The sequence below is a fragment of the Hippoglossus stenolepis genome, chromosome 16, assembly GCF_022539355.2.
Source record: "Hippoglossus stenolepis isolate QCI-W04-F060 chromosome 16, HSTE1.2, whole genome shotgun sequence".
Classification (NCBI taxonomy): Eukaryota; Metazoa; Chordata; class Actinopteri; order Pleuronectiformes; family Pleuronectidae; genus Hippoglossus; species Hippoglossus stenolepis.
Window position 1 is genome coordinate 10210990 of NC_061498.1, and position 16583 is coordinate 10227572.

The 16583-nt window shown below is 48.8% G+C and overlaps 1 protein-coding gene across 11 annotated transcripts in view; it reads right to left on the bottom strand.

Moving 5' to 3' along the window:
• Nucleotides 1-16583, bottom strand: part of LOC118123000 (BAH and coiled-coil domain-containing protein 1) — a 69376-nt gene that overhangs the window by 40654 nt on the left and 12139 nt on the right. For 2 of the 11 annotated variants that reach the window (XM_047343737.1, XM_035180026.2), the window contains exon 1: nucleotides 1437-1845. The exons of the other annotated variants lie outside the window; for them this stretch is intronic. In XM_047343737.1, coding sequence (XP_047199693.1) covers nucleotides 1437-1449 — 13 coding nt within the window. In that variant the 5' untranslated portion in view covers nucleotides 1450-1845. Of the gene's footprint in view, nucleotides 1-1436; nucleotides 1846-16583 lie in introns of those variants that run through there. 11 annotated transcript variants of the gene reach the window in all.

Here is a 16583-nt window from a genome sequence, read left to right on the forward strand (position 1 = left end):
AAAACATCACACGGTGGAGGTGTTAACTAGTCCTATGGTTTCATTCCAGTGTGGGGGTGTGGGGTGATGGAGTCCAGTGTGTGCACAATAATGACATAAATAATCTGGCTTCAGTTGGAGGGAGTTGTCACAATCTTTTGCCCTGTTTAGGTCACATATCTGCTTCGGTATAAGGGCCCCTGCCCATTTATGTAAGTGGAGGATGAGTGGTTGCCTGGTGCCTTAACAAGAAATCACACAATAATGGGATGTAAAGGGATTCATGGAAGTGTGGGCCAAGAAGTGATGGGAAGAAGAAAAAAAAAGCTGAGAACACAACGAGCACCCACCCACAACACGTTGTTCTTTTGAATGCTGGGAATCAGATCAAAATTTCCTCCTCGAGAAACACACACCTATCCGCATGCACTCGTGTGCTTGAGCGTGCACATACACACACAGATCTACGACTATACCTATTGTCTACGAGAAGATAAGGCACAATTATTTCACCGTGCATCATATTTCCCTGTCTGCTCTTGAAAAATGAGCCAATAGGTAGTCTTCAGCGCTCCGTCTTATCTGGAGACGGCAGCCCGAAGGGACGGATGGACGTGTCGTCTAGACAAGGACACCAGACAGACGACGAGAGATGAGAGTGATGGTGACAAGAGGAGAGGAAAGACAGAGAGAAAATTGCAGGTGTGACTGCATCAACCTGTTCTCCACAGCTCAGTTATCAGCAGGCACCGGAGAGGGGGGAGGATAGAAGAAGTAGAAATGCCAGGAGATAAAACGCACGTACACACACGCACACACACACACACACACACACACACACACACACACACACACACACACACCAATAGTTTATTCGACCTCCTGTCACAGAAGGAGTCAGTGAGCACAAGGCAGCTGAGGTTGTACAGTAAGTGGTCAGTGCCATAAGGAAGCCAGCCTCTGTAACTCCTCACAACACACCTTGAACGATCGCAGCTCTCACACACACACACACACACACACACACACACACACACACACACACACACACACACACACACACACACACACACACACACACACACACACACACACACACACACACACACACACACACACACACTCTCCCTCTGTCACGTCCGCAGGCAAAAACACAGCCTCCTTTCCTTTTTGTTTTACATAAATTCTATGTCTATTCTAATGTCCCCACGAGTTAAGCGATCAAAGAAAGAAAACCGTTAGTTATTCCAAGGGCAGCTTAAAATCCAGCAGCTGGTTGCAGAAGTAGCTCTGACACAGAAATACAATGCACAAGGACATGTATGAGGAGAAGATGACTGATTTCAAACAAGTTTTCCAATCCGAGCCCTGAAGAATCTCCCCATGTTGGAGGCGAGTCTCAGAAATTTGACTCAGCAGAGACTGAAGACAGAGAGAAATTCTGAACGTTTACTTACCAAGTACAAACATATTGAGCAGGATGTCTGTTGGTAGGAGAGTTTCACTCCCACTTCGGTGTCTTTCTCATCAGACTTTCCTAGTGATGCAGTTGCATGTTCTGCCCAGGAATTCAGACGCCCAAGAACAAGAAGACGAAGACGAAGAAGCCAGCCAGACTTTCCACACACATATCCACTCATAAACACAAAACCTAAGTTTTCAGACCCTTTCCAGTAACGTAGGGGAAACTAGAGTGGATTGGGCAGCCGCACACACCAGTGGCCCCAGACAGACTGAACACGCTACCCTGAAGGGCCGCTGACTAAACCCAGCGCCTACTTCCTCGCAATAAAACACAGAAGGAATTTCAAATGGCTACTAAAGTGGGGGGATTTCCTTCAAACAGTCAAAGTCATCTTGAAAACATTAGCGCAACTGGTAGCCAAATTCCTCCTAACTTCAGAAACAACTGTCGCTTTTTTTGGGGGTTGTTTTGTTTTGGTTGCTTCACCCCCCCTCTGCTTTCCAAACTCCTTTCCCTGACTTTATCTTTTTCGGGTCTGTGGGTGGTTGGACGGCGGGGCTGAGAGGAGAGGGCCCCCTCTGCAGCTTTAGCAGGAGGCTGGTCTGATCAGAAGCATACTGAGTGAGTGAGTGAGCGAGTGAGAGAGAGAGAGAGAGAGAGAGAGAGAGAGAGAGAGAGCGAGGCGGTCCAGTCCTGGAGCCGGGCCCAGTGCAGGGGTGGGGGAAAGTGCCAGCAGCGCACGCCTCCGACACTCTCCACACTGCGTGCCTGTGGAGTGAGTTTAGTGGATGTGGTCAGTGAGGGGGTGAGCGGAGAAGTGGAAAAGGGAGCGGGAGAAGCAGCTGGAAGGATGGATGCAGGAAGGGAGTGAGAGAGAGAGATTGCCGCGCACTGCAGGGCAACATCCAGAGGAGGGGTAGAGGGCGAGAGTTTAGACGAGAAGAGTAGATAAGTGCGGGGAGCTGTGAGAAACTTTGAGAGTGAAAGAGCAGCAGAGAGTGTGTGGGAGTGTGTGTCGCCGAGCATATGTGAGCCTCCGTGTGTGTGTGTGTGTGTGTGTGTGTGTGTGTGTGTGTGTGTGTGTGTGTGTGTGTGTGTGTGTGTGTGTGTGTGTGTGTGTGTGTGTGTGTGTGATTGTGTGCGCGTATGGTGGTGGTCTCGCTGAAGTTGCCAGCCTGTGTTTGCAGAGTGGCTTCGTGGTCAGCCACTTACTTGTGATTGAAGCGATGGCGGTTAGAAAAAAAAGGGGGCATTGGGATTTTCTAAGCCTCCACGACAGCACACAGTATGTTTTTGGGTTGTCGAGCGTCCGTACGTCACTGTGACCTCACAGGGCAAATGTTTTTTCTCGTAAATGAGATATCTCTGGAACGTCTATAGGGAATCCTTTCACATCTGGCACAAACATTCACTTGGACTCAAGGATTAACTGATTAGAATTTGGTGGTCAAAGGTCAAGGTCACTGTGACTTCACGAAACACATTTTTGGCCTCTTGAACTTCATTTGTTAAGATTGGCTTGAGAGAATTTCTTCAGGTTTGGCACAAATGGTCACTTGGCCTCAAAGATGAACTGATTATATTTTGGTGCCTGGAGGTCAAAGGTAAAGGTCACGGTGAATGTGATATTTAAGGAATGCCCGTAGGGAATATCATTACATCTGGCACAAACATTCACGCAGCGGAAGGTTCTTTGCAAAGACGCGTTAACAACAGCCACAAATCCTCCGCATTATTCAGGCGAGAGGTGGAGCAGCCGGATGCAGCAGACAGAGGCAGGAAGAGATGTATTAAGTCCACTGTCGTCAATTCTTATCACCACAAACTTGTTATTTTCAATTTTGTGTCTATCTCAGGTAAGAAGCATCATCAACCCCCCAACTTGCTTGCGGTGAATCCAGTGTTCAGTGCAGGTCTGAACGCAGCTTTGGACCCTTGGATGACCTGATTACAATTTGGTGGTCAAAGGTCAAAGCAGCAACACAACGCTGTGAAGAGCCTCAGAGCCGAACTCCTTAAAATCTGTGAATTTAAGGCTCCAAAAGAAGGAAACTAGTCTCTGAAGGAGCAACTTGAGCAGCTCCAGGACCAGCTGAAAGAGAAAGATGATCTATAATGAAAAGAGACCAAGAAACAGCAGGCACGCAGCAAAGCCTACATGGACTGCTTAGCCGAGCTCACTGAATTTCAGGGCAAGTGTGAGAGTCTGGAGGCGAATCTGCATCAGGAGTCGGCTCAGCCTGAAAAAAGGTGGAGCAGAGAGGCAGAGGCAGACGAGGAAAACCAGGCTGTGAAGGAGCAGGTCAAGATCGGACAGAGGATGCTCGAGGATGAGCCCCAAAAAAAAGGATGAGCTCATCATAAGTGAAACCTTGAGAAGGCAAACTCGTACTAGCAGCCTGGCAATGCTCACGGTCAAAGAGAGGGAGCAGAAGAAGAGTCAGGCAGTGCGTGAGACGCTGGAGGCGAGGCTGAAATGAGGCTCTAAAGGAGAAAGTTCACAATCTGAAGGAGGTCCAGATCCAGAAAGAAACCATGAAAAGACAAGCGTCCACTAAATCAGACCGTGCCTGCTTGGAAAAGCTCAGCGACATGGAGAGCGAGCTGGAGAACGTTGGGAGGAAGTGGAGAAGAAGGGTTGAGCAGGTGGAGACGGTGAAGGTTGAGGACGAAGATAAACTCCTGAGCCAGGAAGAGAGGAATAACTGGATGTTTGCCCTGACACCACTCATCCTTGTCCCTTACACCACCCACTCCTCCCTCCTCTCCTCCTTCTCCCTGCCACCCTTCAGCCCCACGCCTTTCTCTCCCACCCCTCACCCTTTCTTTACTCCCAACAACAAACCAGTCACTCCCACCTACAACACCAACCGCCCTTGTATATATGTAAATGAATATAACATCTACCTGTGTGTGTCTTGTGCTGTTGGGAATAATTTAGTGTGTGAATTATTTGACGCTGAAATACGTTTTCTTGCAGGAGTGATTTGCACATAAGGGAGGTCAGCCAGAACACACCGCCCACTTCACCCAGCTGTTTATACAAATACAAGTTGACATGATAGGGATAAGAGATTCTAATCCTAAACAAATTAGTCCAACTGGCTTGTCCCAGTTTGGCAAGGAGCCTGAAAACAACAATGGATCCACACAGACTGCGATGCTGAAAACAGACAGGACCAAAATGTCTAAGGGGTATTTTGTTGTATAACGGAACTGAGGTGGAGCAATGTCAAGGAACAGGCATCTCTTTCTCGTCCTCTTTCATTATTAGTGCAGGAGTCTGCGAAAAACTTGGGCACACTAACTAAAGAGAAAGGGTTTTTCACTTTAAGAGACGATAAGACCTCAGATTGTCTAAAGTCATTTTCAGACATGAAATAAGGAGAATGTCCGTTCAATTAAGTCTGGAATTTCTCCAGAAATTGACTCTCAAATATGAACAACCCAGCGCTAGATTCTCCACTCAGGCACATTCAACACAACACGGACATCTCATGTTTTTTGACACCAGCGTCGGCCATTATCAACAAAAGGTCTCGACATCTTTTACCTGATTGTCACTGCATTTTCAACCAGAGATATTTGTGTTCTTTTAAAAAGTTTTTTTATTTTACATCTGTCTCGTGTTAGAAACGTCATCAACATCCCCCACTTGCTCCCAGTGACTCCTCTGGATGATTTTCCTGCTGTTACAGGGGGGCGGGCCACAGAAACTCTGCAAGAAGTCCAGAGCCTCTAACTCGGAGATTTGCGTTTGACACATGGTGAAGGTTAGGAGATAATCTGGGGTTCCGTGCACGTCTGAAGGCAGCTAAAGTAAGAGCTGGCTAATAGGTCTGAGCAGTGTGGTTGAAGGCGACACGGTGAGACGAAGCAGCTGGGGTAAGGGTAAGGGTGAGGAGGTGAGAGGTAAAGCACGGGACACGGCCCACGGTTCAAGTTCCGTGTAACCGATAGATTATAAAGGAAACTGGACATTAAGTCACTGTGACGTTAATGGCTAGACAAATGGCTGAGGAGAAGGTCTGGGACTTGTTTAGGTGTCCTCGCTGTGATCCGTGTGAAAGTGCGGCCGTGTGCTGCTGAGTCACTGGGCCTCATCTGTGGAGAACATGCAGGCATTCCAGGCTGGGACACAGGAGGTGGGAGGATGGATGTGAAACAGCATCGGGACCAGGCCAGGACAAATGAGCTCAAGGCCCATTACCTTCCTTTTTACTCCCACCCACACATGCACACTCACATTCCCTACGCCCACAACACACATTTTAATAGCGGACACAAGGAAAGCGGTGTCAACACTCAACATAACCGAGCTCTGCTTTCAGTTTTTTACATTCTCTCCTCTCTGTTCTGTCTCTGAGAACTTAAATGTTTATGATGAAACGCAAGGTGCACGTGACGGCTTTGCCTGGACCGGACTCTCATTATAAAGCGTTTCCTCTCCAAGCGCCACCTCTTTATTTCCATCAGCATTTTACTTTAATCGCCCCCCAACCTCACCTCCATGTGACCTGCAGAAGCAGCCACTTTTTTGTCATTTGGTTCACATAAAAATTAAAGTGTTTCTTATGGAACGGCAAATAAAGGCTCGACATTTTGCTGAGAACTTGCAGGGCCAGAGGCACTTTATTCTTTGTATACAGGGGAGCTCTACACTCCTCAAGGAGAACCATTTGTTATCTGTCCAAACTTCGGTGAGTGTGCTTGTTAACTGACCCATTGTTACACAAGAGCGTTCCAGGGCCATTTGTTGAGTCCCGGCTTTTTATTCCTGAGGCATGAAATTGTGATTACCATAGTGGGGCTCATCCATCTCGTTCTCTCATCCACACATACACAAACGCTAAACATCCGCATTTTTATTTAGCTTTCTCTCCCTCTACCCCTAGTTGTCTCATGATACACACACGCACACACACACGCACACACACACACACACACACACACACACACACACACACACACACACACACACACGTACACTGCAACACACCCAAACACTCAAAGAGCCGCCCACAGCTGCGTCAGGCCATCTCTCCAACAATCCAATCTGTTTTCTTTCCCATGATGTTTCCCATTGGCACGGAGAGGAGAAAATCAGATTTACTCCCCCACAGGGCCCATGCAGTTGCAGTTGCACCGATATGGAAAATGATTTCAGTGCTGCTTGAGCCCATAAACATTATTTTGGTCTCCCCTGTTAATGACACATTTCTTCCCAGCATTGTGAGTCTCACAGAGGAAGGGATGAGTGTAAGGGGGCGAAGACGGTGGGAGGAAGAGGAGGAAGAGAGGAAGAGGGGGGAGGAATCCTCCAGGGCCTTGCATACAACAGGGGAGTACTTCACCCTTCAAACTGCATCCTGACATCCAAGACTTCTCTCACCCTCTTCCTCATTCTCACACACACTCACACACACACACACTCTCTCTCTCTCTCTCTCTCTCTCTCTCTCTCTCTCTCTCTCTCTCTCTCTCTCTCTCTCTCTCTCTCTCTCTCTCTCTCTCTCTCTCTCTCTCTCTCTCTCTCTCTCTCTCTCACACACACACACACACACACACACACACACACACACACACACACACACACACACACCGCTAATCAACCATGCAAGAACTTAAAATTGTCACAGCCTTCAAATAAACCCCGGAAAAAAAATCAAAGCACAAAGATATCCCTGCTGGAGAATGAGCGGAGTCAAAGAGGGATTTCTCACCTCACTCTCTCTAGCTAGCTGTCAACCTGATTCCGAACACACTGCATTTGGCTCCGGGGCTCAAAGCAGCCCCACTACAATTGTGTCATACGGCCCACATATCTTTTATTGGTGGTACAGCAGACAATATAGCTCCCCCCTTCCTCCTCATGAACACAGGAATAAAATGTGTACTTTTAGTGGTTAGTTACAAACACTCTCTGCCCGCGGCATATTATCAACGAGAGGAGCGCGCTGTAGCCTCGAGTCCTAAACACAAGTCATTTATTATGATGGTGTTAAAAAGAGACTCCAACAAGCCAATAGCGAGGCACTAAACCTCCCATTTGGCATCCATTAAAACCCATCTGCAGGAACAAATACGAGGGGGCGAACAGGAAATAGCCACGTTAGATATGACTAGTGTCCTCCACTTTTAAATATTCTCTCACAGGTCTCTCAATCTCACGATAAAATCAAAAAAAAGAATAAGATTTTCATGGTTCTCCTGTTCCACTGGAAACATCACATGGAATGCTCTGGATCTGGTTTGTTTTACAGCTGATGACTGATCTGTCTAAATCCATTGGTTTTATTTCCTGGCCATGAGGACGGATGGGTGAGTAACGGCGGATTGCGTGCCATGTTTCAGCCAAAGCCTGAGCTCAGCCAGCGAGGTCAGGGACGCAGACAGGCCAGGTAGTGTGGGGGACGACGGGACGGCAGATTAAAACACAAGCTCAGCGCTCTTCTCTCTAATTGGTCCCCTGTTAACTTTTGAACTTAATTGGTTAATTGAGCTGTGGTTAGACTGGGCAGGTTTCCCCTCCCTCGGGGTGACCATACGGCTCCAGCATTTCAGCCTGGCACTGCCTGGCACAGGAGGTGGCTGCCTCTACCTCCCTCCCTCTCTCTTTGAGCGTCCCGCCGCCCTGGTGACGAGGAGTAATGGTGCCGCACAGGAGGCAGTAAAACCGCGTTTTGTGAGTGTGTTTTAGCAGAGATTGCACCCATGCACTGCACATATGCTTGTGCCACATCAAAGCAGCTCTTTGACTACCCGGTCCTGGGTGGTCTCTTCTCTCAACCAGCGGTGCTCGATAGATAGGCTTTGGAAAAGTGGAGTGTGGACGTGGGTGGATGTTACCTCACCACAGGCGAGAGTGTTCTGTTGAAGTAACTTTGCCTTGGAGGAGACATGAGCGGCGTGAGGAGGCCGAATACAAGTGTGGTGCAAAACATACACAGATAAACACACAGATAAACCCCATAGGCATCACATTACTTGCGTCTCTCCTCTGGACGTATAACGATACCCACAACACTACATAAATCTGCAAGCAGCTCCATTCAACGGGGCAGATTTTGCCTGCTGTCTTCCCCTTTTCACTTTCATCCCCTCCTCGCCCCCTTGCTCCTTCAAGCCCCATCACTCATTCCCCTTCTCAGTTTCCCCTTTCCGTCCTCACACCCTCTCCATCATCCCGCCTTCCCCCTGCTGCTCAGCTCCATATTTCTGTCCTCTCTCATCACCTCACTCTCTTCCCTCAGTTGCCATCATCCACATGCTTTAAAATGGAAACACTTTCTCTTCATTTTTCAGCTTTTTAAAAAACCCTTTCCCCTCCCACACCCGCTCTGTTTCTCCGCTCTCGTTCGTTCGTCGGTTTTCCTGAGGCCTAGGTGTGTAATGAACGTCTTGTTTTATGGGGAGTCACAGGTTGACCCCTCCCTCTGTCAGAACCGCCCATAAATCAGCGTCCATGCATTCAAGTGGCAACCAGGGCTTGTAGGAATGTCCTGTTCTCTCTTGTTCTCCCATCCTCTCTCACTCCCTCTTCCATCTGTGGCCCAGCGCCTCCTTTAGATCACAGGGAGCAGCAGTGGACTTGACCGGCCTGGTCGAGGAGGCTGCTCGCTGTCGTCCTTTGCGGTCTCTCGGATTGGCCTGTAATATGATAAAAGTCCTGGAGTGATGCGTGTGAGAGAAACAGAAGGCAGCCCCCTGCTCTGGCTTCTCTCCGTCTGATGTGTCCTGTCAGAGGCGCAGAGACAGAACAGTGCAGATAACGGAGGCGAGAGCCGCCGTGCCAGCCAGCCAGTCCAAGGTCTCTCTGCAGCCCTGAATATAATTTGCCATCGGTTCACAAGGGGAACAAAGGAGTTTCATTCTTGCAGCGTTTAGCCAAGACAAATGCAAGCTTTCTGTTCCGATAACCCACAGACATGGTTGGGGGAGGCACCAAGTATCCAAGGCTTAATGATATACAGTATTACCTTGTAAAGAACACGCTGTACAATCACATGTGCATCCCCTTGACTTCTATTGCTGCAAAGCCTCGGCCATAAGGACAGTTCTCCAGTTGGGCCCTACTGTTACTATACTTCTTCCCCACTGTGGCGGACTAGGATGTCAAGTGTGTGCAAGGTCAGCCAAATCACACAGTAAATTCTTTTATGAAATGCATGTGACAAACTGGGCCTTAAAGCTGAGTTATGTCTCCTGACCGCTGACACTGGTCATCCATGGAATGCCGCTGCCGGGGTCTGCTCGACATCTGCAGCAACACACTTGAGCAGAGACGAGTAAAATTAGGAGCATTTCCTGCAATCTGCACGGAGGAGAGAAGGTCATCTCCATCCGAACGCAAACAGATGAAGTGTGACCTAGAGCAGGGCAGCCATAAAAAAAAAAAAAAAGCCTCTCCTCTCTTCCAGCTGAGCTGAAAAAGCACAATCCAAGGTCAAAGCAGGGAGACGGAGGGGAGGGGGAAGGGTGGGGCTGGAGGGATGGAGGGGGCTGTTTTATCTTGATCAACAGCTCATGGCTTGTCTGTCCGGTTGGTTGGCTGCATAGCTGCCATTGCAGTTGTCCATCTCCTTTGCAGTGATCACATCCAGGCAGCTGGACAGGTGGGCAATCACATGTTGCACCCCCAACTCACACACACACACACTATTTGTCTGTAGGTCATATTCAGAAATGGCAGCTAGGAGGAGGGAGGCCTAGTGGGGTAACAAGAGGCTTGCACCATCTGATCGAAGTCAACAGATGTGTTGCAGCTGCTCTTTTTGGTTTGCCATAGCACATCCTCAAACAAACACACAGACACACACGCACAGTTACACACTCGCGGAAAAAGACACAAAAATACTGCAAGCTCACACATACACACATGTTAGTGGGATGAAAATTAAAATCATATATTTTCTAACTGGACATGTTCAATAGCACTAGTGGCTGTGTTTTGGGTCTCAAATAAAGACCCAGAGTCCCAGAGCAACCATTAAACCGACTTTGAACAGTGTGCCTACGAGCGCACATGTTGGCTTTTCTTATTTTTCTTTAATATACGCTTCGCTCTGTCGGCCATAAAACATGTCAGCACCTTCGCGTTGGGCCAGAAAGGCTCTGCGGCTACGTGATGGGCCCCGAGCGGTGAAATGGTTTTGGGAATCTGCGGACGGAAGGCAACGAGTCTTTGCAGTGGATTTAAAGAGAGGAAGCACAAGGAAGATGAAGCGCAGAAAAACCTCGGCTGGGTGTCCTCGTGTTCAGGGGGAGAGCAACAGCTTTCAGCAGGTTATCGCAAAGCCAGTGGAAGCCAAAGCTTCGGTCTAGATCTGGCAGGGGCCATAATGTAGCGAGAGCGGGAGGCAGAGGGGGACGGGGAGAGGCAGGGGAGGGAAAATAAAGAAGAGTTATTAGGGTGATGTGAGGCAATGAGGGGAAGAAGGTCTAGTGAAATGTTTTGACACAGAAAAATAGCAAATGTGACACAGGTACTTAAACAAAGGTTTGAAAAGCAAACTACGGTGATCTTTCTTTCTGTGCCCTCTCTCCTTTGCTACTCTTTTCCTTTCTCTCCGCTTAGAGACACATACACACACACACCACACACACACACAGCGATAGTCGCAGCTGCAACTTCCACAGTCTCCTTCACGTAAGCCTGCAGGCAGAGCTCGTCTCATGACAGTCAGACTGCTCTCCTTCGCATGCCAGGTTGTGTTGAGCCAAGTCCAGGTCCTTCAGCCAGATTACTGGGATCCTAAACATCCCATTATTTTTATGAGCTCACATGAACACGAGGGAGCCTGGTAGTATTATTAGCCCACACTGGAACCAAAACTCAAAGGTACTACTTGCTGCACGGTGTTGTATTATCGGTTATGATTGTTGCGATGTGTCGGCATCAGCGGCCGCAGCTTTGACTGGTAGCACCATGCGACTCATTCCCTTGCAGTCCATGTGTATGTGTGTGTGTGTGTGTGGACTTGTGGTTTCTATCTCCTTACTGTATTTGCTCTGGCACTCTTCTATTGTGGGGCTGGGCTTTGCACTCCTTAGATAAGAGAACAGATATGTCAACACCAAGGGCTGTGAAGGAGCCGCCTGGTCATGTTGACATTCTACAACACTGCTTATTTACTCTGACCACAGAGTCAAGCCGTCATCTAGCCTACGATGCACGAATGACCGAGGGGCCTCATGGGGTGGAGCCCCCTCCTGGCTCTGCGTGGTACTGGCCCTCTGTAAGGTGACAAGAAAGATGAGGGGGGTGGGGTTAAGTAATGGCTTTGAAAAACCCTGAGTTTAAAGCGGACCGATTCTAAAAAAAGGTTTGACAAATGCTTCCAACAACACACACAACCCTTTGTAGACTCCAGCAGCATGAGTCTGCATATTGAGCGGAGCTGAGCAGCCCTATCAGTAAAGAGCCAGCGGAGCAATCCATGCATAATTAGGGAAGGGGGGAGGGGGTTAATTGACTTCTTTGAGAAAGATCCTGATTTCTATCAGCCAGTCCCATAATCATGTGAGCCAGGGCTCTCATTAAGCCCCCTCCCTCATTTATCTCTCTTCCTCTAACCCTTTGCTCTCTCTCTCTCCCTCCCTCCCTCGCCTCACCCCCCCACCCCCCACTTTGAAAAAGGGTGAAACCCCAACCGCTCCCGCTGTGTCCTCAGCGGGCCAGGAAAGGGTGAGGCAGATTTATAGCTAGCACCTAAATGTGAGTGAGGTGCACGCCGGCACACAAACACAGGGCGAGCACACACTCACAAGCACACACACACACACGCGGTAAGGCTCCAGACTGCAGTTGACCTGACTGTGACCTCAGTGCAGTAATGTACTGGCTAGCAGGTATTAGCAGCAAACCTCGGTGTATTTGTTCCTGTGGCTAGAAATGTTCCGCACACACAGTCCCAGTGTTGCACGTCAGATTCAGTCGCAGTGTTTTCTTTTTCTATATCCAACAATAACGCTTGAACAGCAATACAGCAGGAACGACACCAAAACAAGTGGTTTGAATTATTTACAGGCAGAAAGTATACACGGTCTAATGACACGCATCCTTACCACAAACAAAGTACATTAAGCTGGAATGTCAACACGCCGGCGTAACGTTCAACTATGAATATTTACAGAAACATATCCACAAAGAGACGCCTTTTCTGCAGCGTGGTTTTAACCAGATTCAGACAGAAACCAGCTCCCTCCTGGCTTCTTTCCTTTCCTCATCCCTCCCTCCCTCCCATATCCCTCTCTGTTCTTTGGGAGCAGAGGAAGACTTCGGGGAAAAAATCCACTGAGAGAGAGAAAAAAAAAGGATGACGTGGAGAAAAGAGATGAAAAGTGACAAATGAGAGATTTCCTTCACAAGCCCATAAATCAGTAGACTCGGGCAGGGGCAGTGTGAGGCCTCCCTCAAAAAGCCAAACTTTTTTTTTCTTTCACAGCCAGAGCTAACCACTCCTCTCCTTTTACACGCACACAAACACACACCTACACAAACATATGTGCAAACTCACATACACAAGAACACACACTTTCTCTTCCTTCCTCCTGCACACTCTCCCAGATGGTGCGTACTGGAATGGCATCCCTCTTGCTCTCCACCAATCTGGTTGTGGCGCAGCGGCCTGCCTGACTGGCACAGAAGCACATCTCATAAAATCACTTACACTTAAGAGTGGCGCATGGCTTGAAAGCAGCGCGCCTTCAAACCAGCCCCGTTAAAGGGTGCACGCACACGCGCTGAAATAAATCCCGCTCGTTCTGTCACGTAAAATGCAAAGGATGGAGGGCTGGGGGAGGTACAGCTGCTACTTCAGGTAAGCGGGACAGGCAGACGAGGGAAGATGAGGGAATTGAGATCTTCAGAGCATTTGCTGTATGCACGCAGTGGGGTGCCACACACTGGGCAAGGATGGGGAAGAGCAGAGGCACCCTGCTGGGTTTGGAGGTATCTGCTGAGTTGGTGGGGATGAAAAGGAGTGAGCAATGGGAACAACTGTCAGCGGCTCCTTTTTTTTCCCCAGCACAAATGTGTTTGTGCGACTGAATGTGGACCATTGTTGGATGTGAGATTAAATAGCACTGTCGTTAGACTGGACATATGCGCTGTGTGAGGAAGGCGGTGGCTAGGGTGAGCTGGGAAGGCGAAACTTGAGCCCCGTGTGGGACGGTCCCAGAGACTGGTGGATTGATGGAGATCCAAAAGGACTTAGGATCTGCTTTCATTCTGAATGTTCGCCATCTGCTTGGCTGGAAAGAGAACCTACGAAGCTGGAGAAAGCTCTGTCAACTGACAGATGAGACAGTAAGCCTAAAAGTGTGTACGTGTGTTGTGTGTGTTTGTGTGTGTGTACTTGTGCAGACAGTGTGTCAGTATTGATCCTCAAAGCAGCTCCACTTTCTGAAAGAAGATCTGTCAAATGGGGATACACACATTTACCCACACATACAAAAAAATGACTTTAACACATCGCAGACCTTATAGCTTAAAAAACCCTCTAATATAAGAGACATCTGCAGCACCATCATATGTTCCAGTACGCCCAACCACCTTCTCCTGCCCACGCAGCTGCAAAGTTTACCACCATACCAGAGGTATTGATCCATCCAGTTTCCATGTGTGCAGACGACTCCGGTCTGGCAAAGCCCTGTTACCACGGATGACCACTTCTCTCCTCATACTTCAATGCTCTGTCACACATTAGCGGGGGAAGTACAGACACATCGTCCACATCGACAAAATAAACCCAACACATGCTTGTTTCGTTTCCTGACAACCGCTCACAAATCCACATGTGTACAATCAGGCCCATCCTTGGTCTACTGCTGACCTCCTGCATGAAAACACATTCCCTTCAATAGTCCTTGAAACACTCCAGCCCATCTACGACCCATGACTAACCCAGGATGTCGTCAACAGCGATGCACACAAAAACATTCCTGTTGCCGTTATTTGAAAGTTGTCTCTGACCCTTTGACCCCCCCCCCCCAGAGAAACAGCGGGGATGTCTGCATTGCTTCGGTCTCGTTAAAAAAGAAAGACATAACATGGGCAGAATGTCCTGATGAAGAAACAGCCGATACACGCTCGTAACTGTCGTCCCATATGCTGGGAACTTGATGTGATTTACTGCACTTGCCAGTGAAACAGTGAACCACAGCTTCTTGTAAACGGAGGCGTTGGCACACCTGAGAACAAGCTGTTCCAAAAGCAACACAAAAATAAAAATTCAGCTTCTGAAATCTCTTACTTGCTTATTTATGCAGCAGATTATAGTATACTGCTGTATAAACCAATCGTTGTGTGATATTATTTTGATTGCTGTCACAGAAATATCGGCTAATCAGCGCTGTAGCTGGAGCATGTGGATTTACTGCATCCCCGCAGCAGCCTCGCGCACAAGTGCAGAAGACAGAAATGGATGGAATATAAAACGCTCAGGGCTGAGGTAGAATTAGGCACCTGCATCAGCCCCCCGTCCACCCCCACACGCTGCCCTCTCAGCTGCCTGCCACTCTTGTATCCGCTCTCACTCCTTTCATACAATCTCTCCACAACGCAGCTCCTTTGATTGCGCTTTCCCGTGGGCATACACCAACAAATACAACACATGCATGCACAAAAACTCCAAGCACACAAAAACACTTCTTCTCCCTCAACACTCAGAGACAGTTGCGCCAGCTGAGTTTTGATTTAGGAAAAGAAAAGTTGTCTGCACTACAAATAATGACAGCCACTCAAGAAACAAGCAGAACACAGTTATCGCATGGAAAATACATACACACGAACCCACACACGTATGCAAGCGAAATGCATAACGCACAAAAACACAGGAACCCACTCTTACGAGCAGGAGTAATCACACAGGCAGACACCCACTCACAGAAAACACACACACACACACACACATACACACACACCCTTCCATTATGCTGTATAACCAAAAGGCATTCAGCCATTTCAGCAGCATTCTGAGAGCCAGCCAAGTGAGAGGTCTGTCAGTGCATTAGCCAGTATGTAATCATAGCCCAACCTCACTGCAATTAGAAGTGGTTCTAATTCTTCACTGGAAACACGGCCTTCTCCCACCGCTAATAGTTTACTTTACTCCAACAGCTGACAGACCAGACCCTGCCTCCCCGCCCCAGAGCCTCCTCAACTCACACACACACACACACACACACACACACACACACACACACACACACACACACACACACACACACACACACACACACACACACACACACAGAGCTGTAGCTTGTCTGTCAGTATGGGAGATCAAAATGGATCCTGGGAATGGTTCCCTGTCATGTCCCACTTGTGCCACATCAATCCCACAAGTCTTTAGGCCTTGCCACAGTTCACCTGAGACTTAAGGCCTCCTCTCTCTTACTTTACCAAACACGACAGAGAGAAATGAGTCTCGAAATCATGAAACAACTGCAAAAATAAAAAAGCTGAGGGCTCTCCGTGGATGAGGCAGGCGTGAGGGTGGGAGATAGCGCCGGGGAAACATTAGCTAATGAAGACTGAGGAAGAGGGAGCTATACTGATGGTTGCTATTAGCCTGTGAGCCGGTGCACTTGGGTGTCACTTCAAAGCATTCTCCACTATTAATCAGAGGCTATCCCGCCCTCCAGCGAGGGCCCCGCTGGCTGTGCCGCTAACTACCCCCCTCAACATCAACACAATGGAGCCATCATTACGGCCGTTACGCTACGCCTCGGCCAGACAGCGCACCTTTATCTCGGTATACACGTTACATACTCGCGGCCAATTAATTTACCTGCCATGTCTCAGAGTAAAGGGGGGGGGTGGTGGAGGAGTGTAAGTAAGCACGAGCTGCCATTATGGAGCGGTTTATGTATTTGGGTGGGGGATGGGAAGCACCTGGCTCAGGTTGCACGCAGCGGCCTTTGCGTTTGGCCTTGGGGGCTCTTTATGAAAACACCTGCAAGAGGCTGCAACCTGTCGGGCCTGTGGACGCAGCACAGCCACAACCCTGCCCCGCTCAGGTTCTCACCTGGCATCACGAGGCGGCCAAACAGCTCCCCGACAGACCCCCACCTCTCTCCAGGCCCCACTGGCTAACAACAGCCACTCAGCTGGATATCAGCCACCAAGCTCGAG